Below are 21,726 nucleotides of genomic sequence, written 5' to 3' on the forward strand. Positions count from 1 at the left end.
AAAAGTCTGACTTTTATCTAAAAATTCTGATTTTAATCTCAGGATTCTAACTTTTGTCAAAATTAGAACTTTTTTCCCCTCAAAATTCTTTTTTTGATTTCAAAATTTTGACTTTGTTTTCTCAGAAAATTGCAGTCAGAATTTTGAGAAAATCTCCAGATTCCTTTCTTTTCTTTTTACCTGTGGTCCTAATCGTCCTCCGTTGTTTCTGCAGAACTCCAACAGTGAACTGAACTCTTCCTGTGGGGGGAAGGACCCCCTGTGGAGCCCCTCCTCTCTGTGCGGCATGGCCACGCCCCCTTCCTCCCGGGGCATGTCGCCCAACCTGGAGCTCTCCCACAGTGCCTCACACCTTCCCAGCCGCTTCCACTGCACGTCAGGTACAGAACCAACGCCGCGCCGTTGCATCGCTCCGCGACGTTCAACGCCGCGCCTGAATTCGTTTGTTTCGCTCCGAGCAGGAGGAAAAGGAACGCCGGCCTCCAGCACTCCAGCCACCTCATCCCCACCTCCCACTCTGTCAGATGACTTCCCTGTAATCTCCTTACCAGCCAACACGGTCCAGTCCAGTCCGCCGAGAAAAGTATGAAAACTCCCCGTCTGTTTTATTAACAGCTCTGTGGAACAGGAATGCAGTCATGGCCAAAAGTTTGACAGACATAAAAATGTTTTTGTAGCTTGAAAATGTGACCATAACTGCACTTCAGTTGTTCAAAACTTTGTACTTTACAGTTTTGTTGCCCAGATGGAAACAAATTGTACATATATTTGTGTGGAAACACATTTTAGTTGTATTTTAAGGCTATAATGCATTAATCTGTTCCATGTTTGCCAAAACATTTCGTCCATCGCTGTTAGGTTACCATATAGGAATTAACTCAATGAAGTCAGAATAATTTAACTTTTTTTTTTTTTTCTAGGATCGTCGACAAGGAGAAAGCAGCAAGCCTGGACTGGTGAGACAGGAGCAAGTCAGAGAGATGGAGAAGAGTGTAGAGGGAGCAGGAAACAGAGGTGAGACACGTTAAAGCTGGACCTGAACCCATAAATCAATAAAACAAGGTCAACACTTCCAACCAGGCCAGGATACAGAGAACACACTGGTAACCAGCCTGTTCCTATACATCTCTGAAGCTTTAATTGAACTATTAGTTTATTTTTACCTTAGTGTGTCGTATCTTAGCTTATTTAACTTAGCTTATTTGTACCTTAACTTACATTGTTTGTAGGTTATCTTAGCTTGTTTCCCTTTAGCTTATCTTCTTTTTACATTATCACATCTTATCTCATCTTGGCATAGCTTAGCTTATTTTAGCTTAGCTTGTTTTTCTTATTGTGTCATCCTATCTAAGCTTATCTTGGTTTAGCTTATCTTTGTATTAGTTTACGCTGTGTGTTATCTTTGCTTATTTCACCGTAGCGTTGCCTGTTTTTACCATATTGTGTTATATCTTAGCTTTTCTTGGTATAGTTTGATTTAACTTATTTCAGCTTGGCTTATTTTTACCTTATTGTGTTGTATTATAGCTAATCTAATCTTGGTTAAGCAGCTTAACTTTTGCTAACTTAGCTAAGCTAACCTAAGTTAGCTAACATAACCTACTTAAGTTAGTCAACTAACTTAACTAGCCTAAGTTAGTTAACTAAACTAACTTAGGTTAGTTAAGCTACGCTAAGTTAGCTTAGATAACTTAGCTTTTCTTAGTCTTACCTTTGCTTACCTTATTTATAGCTTATTATAACTTAACTTATTTCACTTTAGCTTATTTTTACCTTATTGTGTTGTATCATAGCTTATTTTAGCTTAGCTCGTTTCACCTCAGTATCATATCATATCTTAACTTAGCTTGACTTAGCTTAGCTTATTTTTAGCTTAGTTTAGCTTTGTTTTTACCTTACCTTATCTAAAATCAAGCACAGAATCTGTGAAACCTTGTCTGTTTTCTGTAAGCATTTTCTTCAGACATCCGCCGTCTTTAAATATTTATTTTTTCCTCATCAGACGCAGAAAGTGCAGCGAATGTCACCATGACGCTGACGGAGCTGTCGGTTTTCATGACGAGGCAGGAGCTGGACCTTCAGCTGAGAACGGAGAAGGAGAGAGAAGAAGGTCAGTCTGTGGTGCAAAACAATGCGGCCATGAAAAATCATGCAAAGTCACATTAAAAATGTCTTTATTTACCGAATGGCACTTCATGACAACAGCCAAAAACATTCATTGACACTCCTTCATGGTCATGTCAGTGTTATGCAAAACCTTTCAAATAAAGTTTTAAGGGCAAAACTAACTTAGAAGAAACTTTTGAGCAAGAAATAGTAGCTTGTTTTAAGTCAATATTGATGAAAAAGCACAACTTCCACTACAGATTATTGGATTTATAACAAGGGAACCACCACCAAAAATTTTTAAGTGAAATAATCTGCCAATGGAACTAGAACTGGGTTGCTAGGTAACAGGCTGGGCGTGGCTGTGGTTGCTAGGTAACAGGCTGGGCGTGGCTGTGGTTGCTAGGTAACGGCGGTGGAATTTTCTACTAATGGAACTAGAACTTTTTCATCATTGTTGACTTAAAAAAGCTTGTATATCTTGCTGTTACTTATAAATTAGTCTTATTTCAAGTGTACTAAGATATTTACAGCAGACACTATTGTGATTATACAAGCGAAACACAGTGTGTCATTGATTAATCAGATTAATCATGAATTTCTTTGTTTCTGCTGCAGCTGCCATCACAGAGGAGCTGATGAAACTCACTGAAGACAAGCAGGAGCTGCCGGGGCTGAGAGGCTACGACTCTCCTTTCTTCCACACCACTGAGACTCTGACGGGCCGCCAGACGCAGAACCCGACCTCCTCCTCCAACGCCCACCCAGGCGGCGCCGTCAGAGAGCCGCGCTACGCCGCGTCCACTCCGGACAGAGCCGAGAGCGCCTCAGGCGGCGGCGGCGCTGGCGACAGAGCAGCGGCGTCGGATCGGTCCGCCGTGGATCGGTCCTGGTCCTTCCAGTCCGGCTTCACCCCCATCGACCACCACCTGCTCCGGAGCCCCTCCGCCCCCGACGACGACTCCTCCAAGTTTGAGATGTTCTCCCCGAGCCCGTGCGGCAAAGCGCCGGTTCCGTACGAGTCGCTGTTCGCGCTGGCCCTGCCCAGGGCCGCCTCGCTGTTCGTGGGCCAGAAGACGTCGGAGGCGGTCCACAAGGCGGCGATGGAGAGGCTGCTGCAGCGCGAGGAGGGCCTGGAGGACGGGGAGGAGGAGGGCGTGGTGTCGGCTTCGCCACTGGAGGTGCTGGATCGCCTTGTTCAGCAGGGGAGTGACGCACACGACAAAGTCCTCAAGAGGTGACGCTTGCAGTTGATGAAAATATTGTTTTATCTGTTCTTTAATATTTTTACTGTCATTAAACGTAACATCAGTTGATATTAAATATTCAGAGTTGCATATAATGGACCAACATGTTTCCCTTTACTTTAGTTCTAACTTTTTAATAAGGTAAAAATGTGAATTTTGACTAAACGATATATATTGAAATAAAATCACAGGTTTTATGGTATAAACAATAATTCTGAAAAACAAATGGTGACATATTTACTTAAAAAAAAATAGAAAATTAGATTTTTTCTCCTGTTGGCAGAAAACTGCAAAAACAGAAAATCTTACCAATTAATTTTGGTCCAGTTTCTGGTGTGGTTGTTTATTTCCAGCTGCAGTGAATCTCGATGAACTTGTTTTTGTTTGTCTTGTCGTTTCACAGATTACCTTTGCCAAGTAAGTCAGCTGACTGGACTCACTTTGGAGGTGAGGAGCTGAACTTTTCTGTTCGATTTTCAACAGATTGTTGTTAAAAATTAACAAAAAGAAACAAATATAAAGTGAATAAACCAGCAGGTAGTTTAGCAGATTCAAAATGTTTGTTGAATTAAATCTTTTGTCAATCTGGTCATGTTGTAAACACAGAGAGACGCTGAAATGTTCTGAATTTTTTTTTTATGTTTTATTTTTTGCAAAAATGCAATGGAAAAAACACTTTTGCCTCACGAGTCACATGATCAGCAACCGGATGTTGCTACTGGAGGAAATGGCAAAAAAGAAGACAGGAAGTAGTTGAAGGGCATGTTTTTTTAATAACTTATTGTGCATGTGTTAAGCTCGAGGCCTGGGGGCCAAATCTGGCCCGCTGTAGCTGTTTGTGTGGCCCTCTAGACTCCAGACCCTGATTATGGAAATTCACATAAAATCAACGGATCCTAGGATTTTTTATGCTAATGTATAACTAAGTTTATTGCATATTTTCTGCAAAAATGTAGAAAAATGTTGGGTTTAAGTGACACTAACTGTAGAAGTCAGTTATTTCTTACTTTTATGACAAAAAGTCACATGGAACGTCATATGTAAGCGCAAATATTGCAAAATTACTTGCAAATATTTTTTAATTAGTTCCATAAAATCTCAAAACAATCACAAAAACAGTTGCAAAACTCTGTAGGGACGGAACGGTTTGGACAGATGTTCAATATTTATAAAACTTAGAGACTGATATTTATTGATAGTTTATCAATACATTCTGGCACAACCGGCTCTGAAAGATCTTTCATGATCTTAATTTGGCCCAAGACATATGTGAGTTTGACACCTCTGACGTAGAAACTTATTCACATGTGATTTTAACTGCATTTCTTGCTATTGTGTTTTTTCGACATTAGTGCAAAATTTGACAAGTTTTACGCACATTTTTAATGGAAACCCCAGTATTGACTCCAAGCATACGTCACTCAAAATGTTTTTCTTCTTGAAATAAATCACTGAAAGTTTTTCTGTTTGAAACCAACAAAAAAATGAGGATTTTTATGAGACATTGAGTTAAACTTAAAGTAAAAGTAGAGTTTTTCTGGGCTTTGCAGTCAGTGAGAAGCTATCAGAGGAGCGCCAGTGATGGGTCACATGCTCTGAGACATGAGTGGTATGTTAAAGTGTTAGCGAGCTGAACAGGGAGTTTTCTCTTTTCAGCTCAGGCTGATCAAAACAACGTTCCCACAGTTCCCATGAATCCCTCCACCTCCGAAATGAAAAAGCCGACCAGTTAGAGATGACTCGGCTTCTGTTGTTTGGATGCCAGGCCACAAGAATCCCATTTTCTCCAGCTGCAGCCCACAACAACATAAAACTCTAATTAATCTTCTGGAATTGAATAAACCTCCCTGGTTTTCCTGATGGAAGTCATGTCATTTCTACTGAGCTCAGTCTGCTGCCTGCAGGTGAGAGGATGTTTCAGGACTCACCGAGCTTTCAGGAAGTATTCCTGAAACGATTAATCGATCATTGAAATAATCGTCAACTAATTTAGCAATTATTAATCATTAACTGCAGTAGTTAATGAGAAGCAGACCTGCAGATGAGAAACAGGATCAGGATTTACCCAGCAGAAGTATTCAGCCTGAAACGATTAATCAGATTAATCGTGATTAATTGATTGTTGAAATAATTTTCAACTAATTTAGTAAATGATTATTTAACTGGAGGATACAGAGTCAAAAAAGGCCATTTGCTATAAAGCCCCGTTTATATTTACTTTTTATACTTAGCCAGATTTGATTTCTTTAAGTTGTGTAGAACTCGGATAGGACTAAACCGATTAATCAAATTAATCGTGATTAATCGATTATTGCAAAAATTGTCAACTAATTTGGTGACCAATAAAATGTTAACAGGAGCATACAGACTCCTAAAATGGGCATTTGGTTAAAAAAACCCTTCATATTTAGTTTTTATGTTGGTGTCAGGCTAAGAATTTATAATATTTCTAGAATAAAGTTGTACAACAAAAAAGTTCAAATAATACGAAAATAAAATGTAAATTTTACTAGAAAAAAGTCGTAATATTAAGAGAATTGAGTGTTTTTTGAGAAGTCCAACACAAAAAAAATAACAAAAATAAAATCTCAACACTGGAAGCTTTTTTTCTTCATAATTTTAAGATGTTATTCTGGTAAAAATGTGGCTTTATTCTACAAATATCATCCCTTTCTTTTTGCATTTAAACAAACCTTCTTGTAGGGAGACGAACGACTGAGAGAAAAGTCATTTTTTCAAAACTATTTCCTGTCATTTTTCATCTCCTTTTTTAAATTTTTGTTGTCAGGCTCGGCTCCTCTGGACGAGCTCCACACGCTGCGCAGCCAGCTGCTGCTGCTGCACAACCAGCTGCTGTACGAGCGCTACAAGAGGGAGCAGCACGCCGTCCGCAACCGCCGCCTCCTCCGACGCATCATCAACGCCACGGCGCTGGAGGAGCAGAACAACGCAATGGCAAGTTTCAACTCTTTACTACTTCTTAGCCGCTTTCCAAGAAACAGGCAGCTGCTAAGCTAAAGTAAATAAAACGGGGCTAGCAGGTGTTTATCTTCCATATAAACTATAAAGTATCTTTTTGTCGTGCTTGCAGATGAGTAGGGCCACTGAAAACAAACAAAACGGGATTCTGACTTTTTAAAATCTGAATTCTGATTTTAGTTCTGTATCGATCCATCTGCCAAAATCCAAATAAATAGCCAAACTTTCTAATGTCAGTCAGTTATGATGACAGTTCATGAAATGAATCATGTGGCAGTTTATTCTTTGTAGGTCTGCATTTCATCCAGACTGACAGTTTGTCCCAAATTCATCCGGTAGAGTTCAGTTTTAAGACTAGATTTACCCAATGGTGCGCATAATATTTAAATAATTGATAGTGGAAGAAAAGTGGGAATTTTGAGAAAAAAAAATCTTAATTCTGAGAAAAACGTCCAAATTCTGAGAAGGAAGTAAAAAATTCTATTTGAAAATGTCAAAATTCTGAGAAAAAGTTGGAATTCCGAGAAAAAAAGTCAGAATTCTGAGTTAGTTGGAATTTTTTTTAAAAAAACTGTCGGAATTCTGACAAAAAAGATGGAATTCTGAAAAAAGTCAGAATTCACAGAAAAAAACTCGGAATTCTGAAATAGAATTTTAAAAACTGTCAGAATTCTGGCAAAACGACGGAATTCTTAGAAAAAAGTCGGAATTCTGAGATAAAGTCAGAATTTTCAGAAAAAAAGAGATTAAAGTAAGATTTTTTTTCAGTTGCACTAATCTTTATCGTTTTGTTTAGCCAAGTTTACTAAATGAAATGAAATCTGACTTGGCTGCCTCTGTTTAGATGCAGTCCTATTTATTCTAAACATTTTGTTGTACAAAGACAAATATGTGTTGTAATTAATATTTTCCATCGTATGATAATTGTGCAAATAATAAATTCACTCTTAAGAAAAATAAAACATTCAATAGACAAGTTTGTATCATTATTGAACTGCAGTCGGGGACCAAAAAACTTATTCCACGTGTGTGTGCGGTGCGCGTGTGTGTGTATGTGTGCGGCACGTGTTTGCGTGTGTGTGTGTGTGTGTGTGTGTGTGCGTACGCAGAAGGACCAGCTGAACCTGCAGAGCGTGGACATCGTGTCTCTGAGGGACAGCCTGCAGGTGGAGCAGCAGCGCTACCGGCAGCTGTGGGACGACCGTGAGACCGTGGTGACCCGCCTGCACAGCCAGATCCGGCAGCTGCAGCAGAGCCGCGACGACTACTACACCAAGAACCAGGAGCTGCAGGTCCGAAGCGCTGAGATGGCACCAAACAAACGCCGTTCTCTCGTCGGGGTTTCTAACCGTTTTCACGGCTTCCACAGAGCAAGTTACAGGAGTGCCAGAAGAGGATGGACGACCTGGAGGCGGAGCTTCAGACGGCCAACAACAAAGTGGGCCACACCGGGCATCTGCTCAACCAGATGACTGTCAAGGTAGAGTCACAGTTTGGTCCATTTATTAAACCGAATCTGTGGTGAATACCAAGGAAAACTCAGTTTAACAGACAGAAGACGAGGTGAAGTCACAACGTTTGTCTGTTCTTATAGAGGCTTTAATGATCCCAGCATAGAAATGTGTTGAGTTTATACTGAACTCTCATGCTGGAGTTTATTTAAGCCAGTAATGGACCAGTTCAGACTGGGGAAACGGACTGGTTTCTGCTTTAAAGCAACACAAACAGGTTTCAGTTTCACTGCTGGTGAAACTTTTTCTGGTCTCAATAAAGTTGGAAAAACAAATTAGAAGAAGAATTAATTTCTATAAATCTCCACTTTTTAGTTACCCAAACGTTTCCATTCATTCATCCATTCATTCATTTCCTCTTTTTGTTGTCCAAATGTTGAAGCAGAGCATTGTGGGTAACGTAGTACTTCTTGACCACTATGTAGAAATATTGATGAATGAGGCAAACATCTTGAGTTCTGGCCTCCTCCTTAAAGCCGACATCGTCCTTATTTGTGTCCTAATTGGCCGTTTGTCCTTCCTTGTCCCTGTTTGTCTCCTTCGTCCTTCAGCTGAGCAACAGCGAGAGCAGCCAGCAGCAGATGAGCTTCCTGAACAAGCAGCTGCTGCTGCTGGGGGAGGCGCATAAGCTGTCCATGCAGGACGCCCAGCACCCAGGCATGAGCAAGACAAAGGTACGACAGCCACAACAGGTGTGTGTGTGTGTGTGTGTGTGTGTGTGTGTGTGTGTGTGTGTGTGTGTGTGTGTGTGTGTGTCACACTGTAGCGAAAACATATTGTCTACCAATCACAGTGAAGTAGTTTGATATATTTACCCAGATATCCTTTATTATTGTTCTTCATTAGTATTATAGATATGTTTTTAATGGATAGAGAAAATTAAACCTTGTTACAGAGACATTTTAGACATATTTCACCATCATTTATACTAAATACTGTTTGGGTGGAATTCTGAGAAAAAAATTCTACGTGTAATTCTGAGGAAAAGTTGAAATTCTGACAGAAAAAGTTGGAATTCTGATAGTAAAGTTGGAATTCCAAGAAAAAAAGTTGGATTCTAAAAAAATTATGGGAAATTCTGAGAAAATTCTGAATTCTTTTATTTTCTTTCTTTTTTACGGTGGCCCTAATCTTCTATTGTAATATTTGGTCAAGTTTAATAAATTCAATTAAAGCAAAGTCGGCTTTTCAGTGAATGCCTCTGTCCTGACAGTTCTATTTATTAGAAAAGTTTTCCTGTAAAAAGACAAATATCATGTCCTGTAATTAACATTTTCTATTGTGAGAAAATTGTTAAATAAAATTCTACTCTTAAGAAAAATAAAAAGTTCAACAAACAAATTTGTCATTTTTAAACTCCACTTGGGACCACAAAAACCGTCAGTGTAAGGTCCACAAATGGCCCACGCGCCGCATGTTGTTCCACTGAAGCAGCTGTTCCTGGTTGTTGCTAGGAGACGGAGATGCTGCGGATGTCCCACATGAAGGAGGTGGACTCCCTGAGGCAGAGCCTGCTGGCCCAGGGCCAGAAGCTGGAGGCGGCGCAGCAGCGAGCGGCCGAGCTGGAGACGCTCCTCTCCAAGAAGGAGCACCTCATCGCCGAGCAGAAGAAGTTCCTGGAGGACGTGAAATGCCAAGCCAAGTGAGCGTCCGCCTCTGATCCGACGTCCTCTGTGACCCGGTTCCTTTCTGACCTCGTCTCTTTTGTTTCGTTTCGTGTGCAGGGCGGAGCTGCAGGCGTCAGACTGCAGGTTCCAGGCTCAGAGGAGAGTCACCCAGCTGCTGCAGACCGAGCTGCTGCAGCTCTACAGCCGGGTGGAGATGGAGGCTCCGGCCGCCGCCACCGGCAGCAGTTCACCACCAGGGGGCAGAGCGGAGACACGCAGGCATCCAGACTGCAGGTCAGGGAGGCTAAAAACAGAGATTCATCAGTTAATACCTATATTAGTGATTTAATCTGGGTTAAAAACTTCCTACCGACAACCTGGATGAGTCTTTCTTTCTTTTTTTTTTCTTTTCTCTCTTTTGATTTTCTGTCTTTTTGTCTTTCTTTTTTGGTTTTTGTTTTATTTTTTCATCCCTTTTTCTTATTCTTGTCAGTTTCTCCCTCTTTCTATACTTTTTCTTCATTGTAGTTCTTTCATTTGTTTCCTTTCTTTGTCTTTTTAGGATTTTTTCTGTCTTGTTCTCATTTCCTCTTATTTTTCTCTTTTTATTCTCTCTGTGTGTTTCTCTCTTTTTACCTCCCTTTATTCTTCGTTTTCTGTCTTGTCTTTCATTCGTTCATTCTTTTTTCTTTCTTCTTTCAATTTCTTTTGGACTTTTTCATTCTTTTTTCTTTAATTTCTTTCTTCCCTTCTTTCATATATTTTTATTCTTTTTTTAATCTTTTTGCTACTTTTAATATCTTTTTATATCACTTTTTTCCTTTTTCTTTGTACCTTTCTTTGTTTCAATCACTTTTTCTTTCTTTCACCTGTTCTTAAAGCTTGTCTTGATGTGAATATCTTGTGTTTTTAATTGTATTCTGTGCACTTTATTATAGTAAATGAATATTTTGTTAAAATATATCTTTCTTTCACTCTTTCCTCCTTTTTTGTATCTTTTCATATATTCTTCTTTCTGTCTTGTCCTTCCGTCTTTCTTTCTGTTGGTAAACTCCTCCCTCTCTTTTCGTTTTGCCCTCCAGCGCCACCGCTCCAGGCGGTCTTCACGCCGTCGAGCAGCCAAACAGCCCATCACCTCACGATTCCCCACGGGGGACGAATGGCAGCACTTTATCGCCGGGGCAACCGAAGGCGAGCGGCTCCTCCTCGCCCCCGGCCAGCTCCATGAACGGAGGCCAGGACCTGACGCCGCCCTTGCTGATGGAGCCGTCGGCGCCGTGCCCCCAAGCCGCCCCGCCGGCCGCCCTGCCGGCCGCGGACGCCCCGCTCACCGTGGGCTCCTACCCCAGTGCCAAGAGCTTCCTGGGCATGAAGGCGCGCGAGCTTTTCCGCAACAAGAGCGAGAGCCAGTGCGATGACGAGCAGCCGCCGCCGCGCCTCGCCGGCCTCGCTCACGGCCTGAAGACCGAGCTGTGCGTGGAGCCGGGTCCGGCCGGCCCAGCTGCCGTCACTGTGCACGCCAAGGAGCCGCCGCCCGAGCCCAGACTGCGACCACTCGGCCAGGGCAGCCCTCGCAGAAAAGCCGGGCCCGGGCAGGGTGGCGTCAGGGGCCCCTCGGGGCCCGGTCGCCCTCGGCAACAGCTAAAGATCATGGACTACAACGAAACGCATCACGAGCACAGTTAAAGACGCAGAACTGAGAAACTAACGGAGTAAAGCTACAAATCAGCAGAAGAGTCACACGTCCGCAACTCTTTGGCATTCAGTGTTATTTGTCCTCTTAAGTGGACAACAGGATTTCCTGCTTCTCTTTTCCTCTTTTTGTTTTTTAAATCATTCCCATAAAAAATTTAAAAATGAAACATGCAGAACATTTGAGTCATAAAATGTAAAAACTTCTGGGAATAACTGAAAGCTACAATATGCAACTTCTATTAAAAATGTTTTTTTTTTTTTTTTACATATTTGTTAAAACTATCATGTCGTGGCAGTGTTTTATCAGACAGATAATCTGTGAAAAGATTGATTTTCTCCACTTCCTCCCTGGCCTAAAACAACCAATCAGAGCCAGGAGGAGGGGCTTAGCGCTGTCAATCAGTACTGCTAAATGTGCTAATGGTGAAGAAAACTGTCATCTGTGGCTATGCTAACCAGCCTGAGCATTCACAACATGTTAAGCTAGCTGGAGTGTGTTAGACCAAAGTGGGTATGAGCAGCACCACGCAAGATTGATTGGCAGCGCCAAGACCTGCTTCTTGGCTCTGATTGGTTGTTTCTAGTTAGCAATGGAAGGAGCTAAAATTTTTTCACAGATTATCCACTTAATACCAAACTGCCGCGGCATAGTGACAGTTTCAGCAAATATGTAAAAAAATATATACTTTTATAAAGTTACAACTGTAACTTTTAAGGAATTTCCAAACTTCCTTGAAGAAAGCTCAGGTTGGTTCTAGAGATTTTTTTAAAAAAATTTGGATTATGAAGTAAAAGAACAACAACAAAAAATCCAAAATGAAATATTTCAGTAGTTTTTAAAATAATTTCCGACTCTAGAAGAGTCCTGGCTGAAGGTTTTCCAGATGTTGACTCTCTACTGGCTTTGTTGGAAAATGTAGGAGTATTAATAATCTGAAACATTTCCGTTCCAGCTTTAATGGTCAGGAAGAAAATATTGCCAAAACATCCCGAGGAAAGCCGGCTGAATGTACAAACTCAATATCCCACTTCTCCTGGATCCAGTGGTTTTGTTTTGATACACAGTGTACTTACTGGTTCATAGCATTTCTATCTTCCATGTAAACAATGATGGCGATTCCAAACATATGGTCCAATGGGTTTCCTGCATTTCTTAGTTTTTATTTAATTTTCTGGAACTGATCATGAAAAGCCTGTTGTCCACTGGGAATTCCTGCTGTCATTTTCTTCTGCCTCGCTATCTGAAGCATGTTCAACAATCCTCTTTAAATGCCAACCGTAGAAACGACAGGAAACCACCAACAGGAGGTACAATCAGCACAAACACACGACAACCAGGACTCCGAGCGGAGCCGGAGCATCTGGGACAAAACGGCAAAAACAAGGAAGTTCATAAAGCAGTGGCTTGTGTTTAACTGTGAACAATAAAGATCGTCTTCAATGTTTTGCACTACAATTTATTGTTTGCTTGTTTTGTTAATCAAGTCTAACTTTAGCTATTAAACTCGTCGGACATGTTGCCATTAAAAGGCAGTCTGGAAACCACAAACTGCGGATCTTTCCGTTGACAATTTGAGCTGACGTTTTCTTTTTTTCAATAATCCAAAAGTGTTTGTCACTGATTGGCTGGACGCCGAGACGCATCTCTTTCGAGAATTCTGATTGGTCAAGGCACCGGAAGTGATAAAAAACGGTGTTTGGCTAGCTCAAACGCTAGGTAAGCTAAATTTCGGAATATTTTCGAATGTTTTCTTGTGTTTTTGATGTTTCCCGGTGTCTTATGATAATCCCTAGGACTTATATGATGATTCCTAACACTTTTCTGATCATTTCTGTAGTTTTATTGTATTTTTCTGTGCGGAGAAACTGACGCGGTAAAAATTTCCTCCATTAAAAAAAAAGTCGATATTGTAGCAAAATTTACAATAAAGATACAAGCACTTTTATTGGCAATGAATACACATCATTTAATTTAATTTAAAATTTAGTTAAATTAATTTGTGTTACACTTTAGAGCTGAAGTAATAATTTGCTGATATTTGAAGATAAAACATGTTTGCGTCACTAAATTGCTGTGCGGCATTTTAGGCTGATTTGAATGGAAACACGGGCAGCTGGGTTTGGGCATTAGCTCATTTTTCTCCAGTAGCAGTGATACTTATATTCGTCTTAATCTCAGTTTCAGTTGAGTATTTGTCACCAATACTCCTTAAATATTGGAGTTTATTCATATCTGGGAGTTGTTTTAGTGTTATGTAACAACTTTCTGCATAAGTTAAACTTTAAAACAATTCTGAATTTGTTCGGTACACCCCTAGTTATTCTAAAACACAGAAGAAAAAGGCCTATTTAAAGTAATTATGTTTAATTGTTTGTGTGTCAGTGACAACGGCCACTAGAGAGTGAAGTGTAACTGTAACAACAAAACCGCCATCCCATCCCAAAGGTGAAACATGGAGGTGGAAGCATCATGCTTAGCAACATCCCATAGTAAAAAATTTATTCAGCTTCTTTTTTCCGAAGGTTTTCTTTATTATGAATCATAAGACTAGAAATAAAATGGCGTTTTTTCAGAAATTGTGACAAATTTATATATAAAAAATGATAAATTGTCTTTTTTGTTTTTCAAAAGGTCAGGCAGCGTTAGTGTTGTGACAAGACTTGAGAATCTACATTACAAATGTAATGTAGATTCTATTTATTTAAATTACTATTTAAATAAATAGTAATTTATTTAAATTACTATTTAAATAAATTAAATAGTAATTTAATTTATTTTTCTGGCGAACGAAACGTTTGACTCCACAATAACGAGTTGGTGTCACCGGAAAACCCAAACCCTGATGGTTGGTTTCAACCCTCCATCATCATCATCATCATCATCATCATCATCATCCTGTGTGTTTTTCTTTTTCTCCTGAATTCTGTCTTTGTCCCACCAGAGGACACTGTTGCTCCAGAATCCGACTCCAGAACCTCCTCCGTCCATGTTGGGATCAACAGGTAGAGCAACCCGGCAACCTGGAGCCAGTCAGCAATCACAGGTGATTCAGGTGCTTCATTCTGGGTTTCTAGAAGTATTTTACTAACAAGGGAACTGAAGATGATTAAAAATAGTTTCATTTCACAATCAGAAACGATGTTCCTGCTGCATTTTCTCCTTATTTCTGTCGGTTAAAAAGCCTCAGTTTGACACAAACGGCCTCATGGTGTCATATTTGCTCTCCATACGATTTGTTTTTAAATGAATTGACCTTTAATCTCTGTTCATTCATGGGAGGAGGTGTGCTACCTGTGGTTTTAATAACTTTATAATGCAGCTCATGTAGCTTTTTAATTTTTTAAATATATGAGCTGAGAAAGTGTTTATTAGCCAGTTACAGAACAATTTCAAAACATGGGAAATTTACAAATTTTGTTTAAATTTTTCTAAATTTATCCTGTATTTTAAAAATATTCTCTGATATCTTGTAAGTTCTATATATGTATGGATTATTCTGGGTTACATGCCAATTGATGAGCTGTACAGGTTTAAAATGGGGAAAATAGCAAATACTTTAACAAGTACTTTCTTCTGATTTTAACATTTTAATATAATGTCTATATTTATCTCTTATTTTATGATTTTGTTTTCGTTTTTGCTTTCATTTTTAGCCACACGCCAACGGTTTGAGGTTCAAAACATGGCAAACTTGCAGAATTTCTCCTATGTTTTCAAAAATAGTTTATGTATTGCTGTATTTTACATAAAACTGAGCAAACATTTCCTTTTACACTGGATGTTTGAAGCTTATTCTGAGGTACACATCACTTTATGGGTTTTAAATGTGGGAATTTTTAAAAATAATTTGCTTTAATTTCTTTTAATGAATATGAGGAAGAGTTTTATCGGCTATTATGTGGTTTTACACATCAATTAGTGGACAGTGGAGGTTCAAAATACAGGAAAAAAATGCAAATAGTTTTGGTTTGAAATTAATTTAAATATTTTTGAGAGCGTTGGATTTCAGCTTTTTTTAAAAAAAAGGGAAAACAATTGTTTTTGCTAAATTATATCAAAAGCGTTTTTCATAGTTTTAAGTGACCCTATGCGACTGAACTGTGTTCAACTTCTGAGTTTTTCTGCGATTCTTTTTCTAAACGTAATTCTTTTAGTTAAACCGACCAAATATGATTAGTTTATCAAATGTGTGCATGTACTGCATGAGAAAAGAGAGGCCAAAAAGAAAAAAGTCATATGATTAATTTACCAGCAATCCACAGGGTCAAGGAAATTGATGCCGGATAATTGGGCACACAGGGAATCCTCGGCAATTTGTGCTTTCAGACTCTACTTGAGAAATTAGATGTCAGTGCAAATGTGAAATTGCTCCTCAATGTTCTCAAAGATTCCATGAAAATTTAAATATAAATCTTAAGTATTTCCAGCCAAAGGGATTCTTCCACTTTTTTCCCCCCCCATTTTTTTCTCCTCCAGACTTGAAATGAAGTCCTGTGAAAACGATCCGAATGAAACGAAAAGTGCGTGAGGAGGGGAGCGAAAAGACGTGGCGGCTCGTGTAAAAGTTCGAGGCTGTTGCTCTCAGTAAAAATCCTCATGCAAGAATTTATTACACTCCTTCTGACAGGAAGTACAGCTTGAATCTATCTAAAGACGAGTGATTATAATATTCAACATACCTATAATGTAAATCATAACTCGGCTGTTGCCGCGTTCGCCTCTTTTATCAGTGCGGGAGACGGCGGAGAATAAATTAAAAAGGAGGGAAAGTAACTCGAATTCCAGGCTACAGAATGAAAAAGTTATTTCGGTTTGTATCAAATTTGAAAACTTTTAGCTGATCCATTATTTTTAATCCACATTTCATCAGTTTGGCTGATTATCAACACCAGGAGGAAAATGGTCAGCTTCATACGTCTGCTGATAGATTTTAGGAATATAAATTCAAAAGAGGAAAAATATTTCTTCTGTTTTAGCTTAAAAGTTTTAAGTTATCACATTTTAAAAGTAAAAGATAAAGATAACTTGGCTCTATGTGAGGAATGTAAATGCATTTAAATCATGCATTAATTGTAAATAAACACCATTTTCTGTTATTTAAGACCCATAAGATCAAGAACTCACTTAAATTGGTACCTGCCAAAACATCCCAGATGTAAAGAAATTCAACAACAAATGAGAAATAAAGTCATTTCTGAATCAGAAACTCATTCAAGAGTTCATAAAGAACCCAGAACAACAAATACAGGCCTCACCTGTCTCAGTTTAAGGTCAAAGTTCAATAAGAATGAGATAAAGCTTAACTTATTACGTCAAACTAACTCATCATGTAGAGAAATAAAACTTTCCAGCAGTCAAACACGGTGGTGGCAGTGTGATGATGTGGTGGCTGAACGCTTTGGACGCAGAGAAAAATCGATTAAAAGAAATATCCTGAGTGAAATTCCTCCTGAGTGATTTATAAACTCACTTCCTGTTATCATTAACGCTTGTTGTCAGCTGCTGCCACCAGCAGGGGGCGTGATTACTTGAAATTTCATTTTGGTTAAATTCCGGTTATCGTTTCCTGACAGCAGGATGTTTGATGATTTGAAAAAGAAAGAATCTGTAAGGGGTTGAATACTTTTCCCACTATGACAAAAAGTTTGATGCCAAACCAAATAATCTTATTTGAAATATCAACTTACAAATAATTACATCAGATTTGACCTGGTTGAGAAAAAGCGTTACCTCAGCATGATGCTACCTCTACCATACATCACCAGAATCCTTTGAGTCTATCTGAAGATGAGTGATTATAGTATTTAGCACAAAGCATTTTAAAATAAAGAAAAAAAAATCATCCTACATTTGAGCTTATGAGCAAAAAAAAAAAAATTTTAGAGTGAAGAAAGTTTGGGATGGAAGAGGATCAGGGCCACGAGTGGAAACAACTTGATCTCAGAAGATTAGGCAGAATTTTCAGAAAAGTTATAATCCTGCAGCTAATGTCAGAATTTTGAGAAAGAAATTGGGTTTCTGAGAGAAAAATAATCAGAACTCGGATTAAAAAAAAGTCAGAATTCTGATAAAATGATTGTAATTCTGAGAAAAAACATCAGAACTACGAGAACAAGGAATTCTAAGGATAAAATAATTCTGAGGAAAAAAAATAGTAATTCTTTTGAGAAAAAAGTCAGAATTATGAAAAAAAGTATTGGCATTCTGATGAAAAAAGGATTCTGGGAAAATTCTGAGAAAAAAAAAGAATTCAGAGAAAAATGTCAGATTTACAAGAAAAAAGTCAAAATTCTGAAAAAAAAGTTAAAATTCTGAGAAAAAAAACAAATCTGAGAAACAAAGATTCTTAGAAAAAAGTCAGAATACTTCTTGTGATTGTCCCTCATCCTCTTCCGTAGTTTGGCTCCATTGTTTTCCCGATGATCAATCTCCGTTTTAACAATTCATCGTGAAGTGAATAAATCATAACCGTTGCCATCCGGAGTCTGATCAAAATTTATGGAAGATCAAAACAAACTGATTGCAACTCTCCAAACTCCGAGTTGCACTTATTAAATATAAGTGTTTATTCCTCACGGATCCCTCAGTGTGCAGGAAGGGGAGAAAATGCTAAACAAGAATATTTTTGGTAAGCATACTCCATACTGACACTGTGGAAAACGGCTTCATTTGTCCTCATTAAAAGCTTAAAAGTTCATGAATAAATAATCCTTAAAAAGGATACTTTTCCCTCCTTTTTTAGTCTTAAGGCCTTATGCTAAATAAACTCCCTGACTAAATAAATATGCTGCATAAAGGCTGTTTAGAGCGGCGTCCACCCCCTCCCTCTGCCTCCAGATTTAGATGGCTGACGTTCACCTGAAGATCAGATCCGATCCGATGCCGGCTGTCAGTTTTGGAGGGAAAAAATTGGACCTCCGAGAGTCGACTTAATGCAATTAAAGCGAGGATGATGAGTCCTTTTCTCTCTCTTCCTCTCTCTGTGTGCCGCTTGAATCCGTAAGCAAGGCGGGATGAAAACTTAAAGGCGAGAAGAGAAGAAAAGAGCCGGCGCATGGACCGGTCCCAGCGGTTTAATTATTTTAATTATCTCCCTTCTTTCAGCTTTCCTAAAAAAAGAGGCCATTAAAGGATGCCCGTTTGGGTTAATCTGATTAAAAAAACAAGATGGAGGACGAGATGAAAGGCTGCAGATGTCAGTGCTAATCAGGGGAGTTAAAACTGCTATTTGTGAACTGGGACGGTTGTTAAAGCGGGTGGAAAGTAGAAAGTAGAGACCCGCCATCTTATTTTTTTATTTATTTCTTTTCTTTAGTTTCACATCGCCTCATCCTGCCGCCGCCGCTTGTTGGTAAACTCCTCAAGCTGACGCCATGTTGGATCTGCCGCCGGCTGCAGCGGGTCAGGACTAGGTAGCCGCTAAAGAGGGAGAAATGAAAGTTAAAGTTCGGTTCCCTGGCGGTTCCGCTTTCTAATTCATGAAAGACGGCGGCGTTAGCAATTAGCAAAAGCTGGAGCGAGAATAAACCTGCGCCGTTTTCTTTTTAACCCCGACGAAAAAAGTTTTACCAATTATCTGAAGTCTATATTCTTCAACTTGAAGTCTTCTTTTCTGCACATATGGGTTCATATTTTCAAAAAGTGTTTATTTCACTAATCTAATTTAAAAAGTGAAACTCATACATATTCATTACGCTCAGAGGGATTGATTTCAAGCCTTTACTGCTGTTAATTCTGATGGTTTGGTTTACAGCTAATAAAAAAACAATCCAAAATTAATTTTCTCACAAGTCTAGAATATTACAGCAGATCAAGATAAAATAGAATGAAATGTTCTGTTGGCATCCACAATCATCAATACACACTTACTTACCACTGGCTGCTCTATCCAAGCCTTTATGGGAAAGTTGAGTGGAAGGAAAAAATGTGGTTGCAGGAAAAGATGAAAAATGAATAGATTTTATTGATTAATCAAATTTTAGTATTTTTGAAGATCTATTTTTCCTTTTTTCATGATGCTTTCTTCTTGTTTTATTGTTCAGTGACGTCAGCACATCTGGGGCGGCCATCTTGTTTTACAGCTTTGAATTCTATTCACTTTACGCTGAAATATTATCAGGCTAAGATTTTTTTTATTATATGAAAGTAAAGTATTCATATTACCAGAATAAAGTCGAAGTATTATGAGAGTAATCTACTCAGTTTAATTCTATGTTTATCATGCAACACCTTGCTTTATTTATTTTACATTATATAATTTAACTTTCTGAACCATATGAAATAGTTTATTTTTAAATGTTTGATCAAGTTAGTCAGTCTATTGTTTCTGTCATTTTCAGGATTTTTTAGTATTTATTTTGCATTTGCTGTTTTACTCCGAGTTGCATTGACTGAACAAATTAAAGTTGGTATCGGTCGATACTAAAACTCAGATATCGATATCGGAAGTTAAAAAAGTCGCTCATGATGATCCTTGTATGCATCTTCCTGTCGTTGCTCTTGATTCTCCCACTTGCGAATCTCCCTCAAACTTTTGAGATTTCTGGTTTTGTTTCACAATCCTCTAAGGTGCTTGAGTCAAACTGAAGGTCCGGGGGCCAAATCCAGCATGTCGTATGTTTCTAAGTGGCACACTTAGTGTAAATGAAACTTTCAAGATAGTAGTTATGTGCTTTGATCTTATTCCATCAATATAATCAAATCAGTCTTTTTTTTGCTGGATACTGCCACATTACATCCTTGTGCAAATATGTTCTGTGTTATTTAATCTTAAAGTTGCAGTAGATAACTTTTCTAAAAACATTTTTAAAACATTTTTGTTAATATATCTTCACAGTAAAATATAAGAAAGATAATCTTTGAAAAGTCCAAGCTCCTCTGCGTTGACTTCAGAAATACACCACTCAGTCAAAATCAACCAATCAGAGCCAGGGGGTGGGGCTTAGTGCTGTCAGTCAATGTCATGTACGATCCTAAATGTTCCTAAACGGCAGAGAAACAACTTGATGTTACAGGAAAACCGGTAAACCGTTTATCCACCGTGATCGGTGGTCATGCTAACTAGCCTTAGCATTCATAACATGCTATGCTAGCTGCAGCACAACAGAGACCACAAAGGGTCAAAATTCTGAGGAAAAAGTCAGAATTCCGAGGAAAAAAGATTTCTGAGGAAAAAACACCTGGGATACAAAAAAAATCTGAGAAAAATGCCAATTCTAAGAAAAAAAAATAATTCTGAGAAAAAAAAGTCAGAATTATTTTTTCTTATTTGGCCCTAACCCTCTTCCGTAGTTTGGCTACTTGTAGCAGATCCATTATTTCTCTGGTGATCAATCTTCATTTTTCATCTTGAGGTGAATAAATCTTAACCATCGCCATCTGGAAGTCTGTTCAAAATTTATGGAATTTCTCTGGGTCATGCCTTCTTATTCTTATGTTTATACAATGTAAAGCTCTTTGACCTGCCTTGTTGCTGAAATTTTCTATAAAATTAACTTTAAATTTAATTTAAATTTCAAAATGCAAAACCTTTTGGTGGCCCCCAGGTCTAACCAGCCCTTTAAGCTCCTGCTGGATCCGGCCCTGTTCCACTGCTTCCAGATTATTTACCACCCTCCACTCTGCAGGCCCCAACATGTCAGCGTCCATAACGCTGCGGCTTGTTTAAAACTTCCTCCGACTGCAAAAGGCTTGACATTTGTTCGAAACCAAACACAGGTGATGAAAAAACCCCCAACAAAGATCTTCTTTCAAACCAAATCAAGCAGAAGGAATGTCCTGAGTGTGTACAGAGATGGACGGGAGCCCATGCAATATTAAAGCGGCATGTCTGCCGATGCCAACAGTGCCACTCCTCTCCGCTGCTCCCGCCTCCCGGCTTCCCGGCCATCGGCTCTTCCCTCAAGGTGACACTTCAAAGCGGGCACGCAGACGTGGCAGGCCTGGCTGTCGGCATGAAGCCAGCCTCCCCCCACCCCAACTCTACCTCAAAGACACAACTCCTTCCCCCTGCTGGGCCAGGTCAGCGCCAAGATCCACACTGCTCGCCGCCTCGGGAGCCCCTGTCATGAAAAAAAGAGGAGACTCTTCTCCTCTCCACCAGCTTAATTAATAACGTTCCGAATGCGAGGCTTTCCGAATCTGCAGCCTGTTTCCCTCTCAGGCTATTGGTGAGCGGCGAGGCCTCGACAGAAGGCTGGGGACGCGTCCAAGTCATTTGAATTCCGATGATTGGAAGACGCCTGCATTATTGGACACAGTGGGCGCCATGCAAGTTATCGATTCATGAGTCAATCCAAAGTTAATTTCCTTGGTAGGGACAATGCACATAAAGATTTTGGTAAATGCAACAGAATTAGCCAAAAAGCTACTGTCCATCTGTGATCCATAGATAATGCCTCGTCTGTCTTGCTAAAAACAGAGTTAAATGACTTAGAGCTGCAATATGTGACTTCTGTAAAAACATCTTTTTTACATAGTTCTTAAAATTGTCAAAATGTTGTGACTGTATAATACGAGACAGATAATATGTGAAAATATAAATCTTCTCCACCTTCTCCCTGAGCTATTATTGCCATCTG

General features: G+C 39.2%; 1 protein-coding gene and 1 long non-coding RNA gene across 2 annotated transcripts in view; both read left to right on the forward strand.

The window, feature by feature from the left end:
- tsc1b (TSC complex subunit 1b) overlaps positions 1 to 11,292 on the forward strand; it is a 26,636-nt gene extending 15,344 nt beyond the window's left edge. Inside the window, exons 17-29 of the mRNA XM_016662682.1 lie at positions 143 to 380; positions 462 to 583; positions 921 to 1,014; positions 2,003 to 2,110; positions 2,725 to 3,343; positions 3,757 to 3,800; positions 6,142 to 6,308; positions 7,442 to 7,624; positions 7,702 to 7,812; positions 8,395 to 8,517; positions 9,298 to 9,485; positions 9,568 to 9,744; positions 10,533 to 11,292. Coding sequence (XP_016518168.1) covers positions 143 to 380; positions 462 to 583; positions 921 to 1,014; positions 2,003 to 2,110; positions 2,725 to 3,343; positions 3,757 to 3,800; positions 6,142 to 6,308; positions 7,442 to 7,624; positions 7,702 to 7,812; positions 8,395 to 8,517; positions 9,298 to 9,485; positions 9,568 to 9,744; positions 10,533 to 11,136 — 2,778 coding nt within the window. The 3' untranslated portion in view covers positions 11,137 to 11,292. The remainder of the gene's footprint in view (positions 1 to 142; positions 381 to 461; positions 584 to 920; positions 1,015 to 2,002; positions 2,111 to 2,724; positions 3,344 to 3,756; positions 3,801 to 6,141; positions 6,309 to 7,441; positions 7,625 to 7,701; positions 7,813 to 8,394; positions 8,518 to 9,297; positions 9,486 to 9,567; positions 9,745 to 10,532) is intronic.
- Positions 11,293 to 11,545: 253 nt separating this feature from the next.
- Positions 11,546 to 21,702, forward strand: LOC103154394 (uncharacterized). Its single transcript, XR_477922.2, has 3 exons — positions 11,546 to 12,862; positions 14,088 to 14,189; positions 20,692 to 21,702. It is a non-coding gene; the product is annotated as an uncharacterized LOC103154394 (long non-coding RNA).
- Positions 21,703 to 21,726: the final 24 nt, after the last annotated feature.

Source organism: Poecilia formosa, unplaced genomic scaffold, assembly GCF_000485575.1.
Source record: "Poecilia formosa unplaced genomic scaffold, Poecilia_formosa-5.1.2 Scaffold385, whole genome shotgun sequence".
NCBI lineage: Eukaryota > Metazoa > Chordata > Actinopteri > Cyprinodontiformes > Poeciliidae > Poecilia > Poecilia formosa.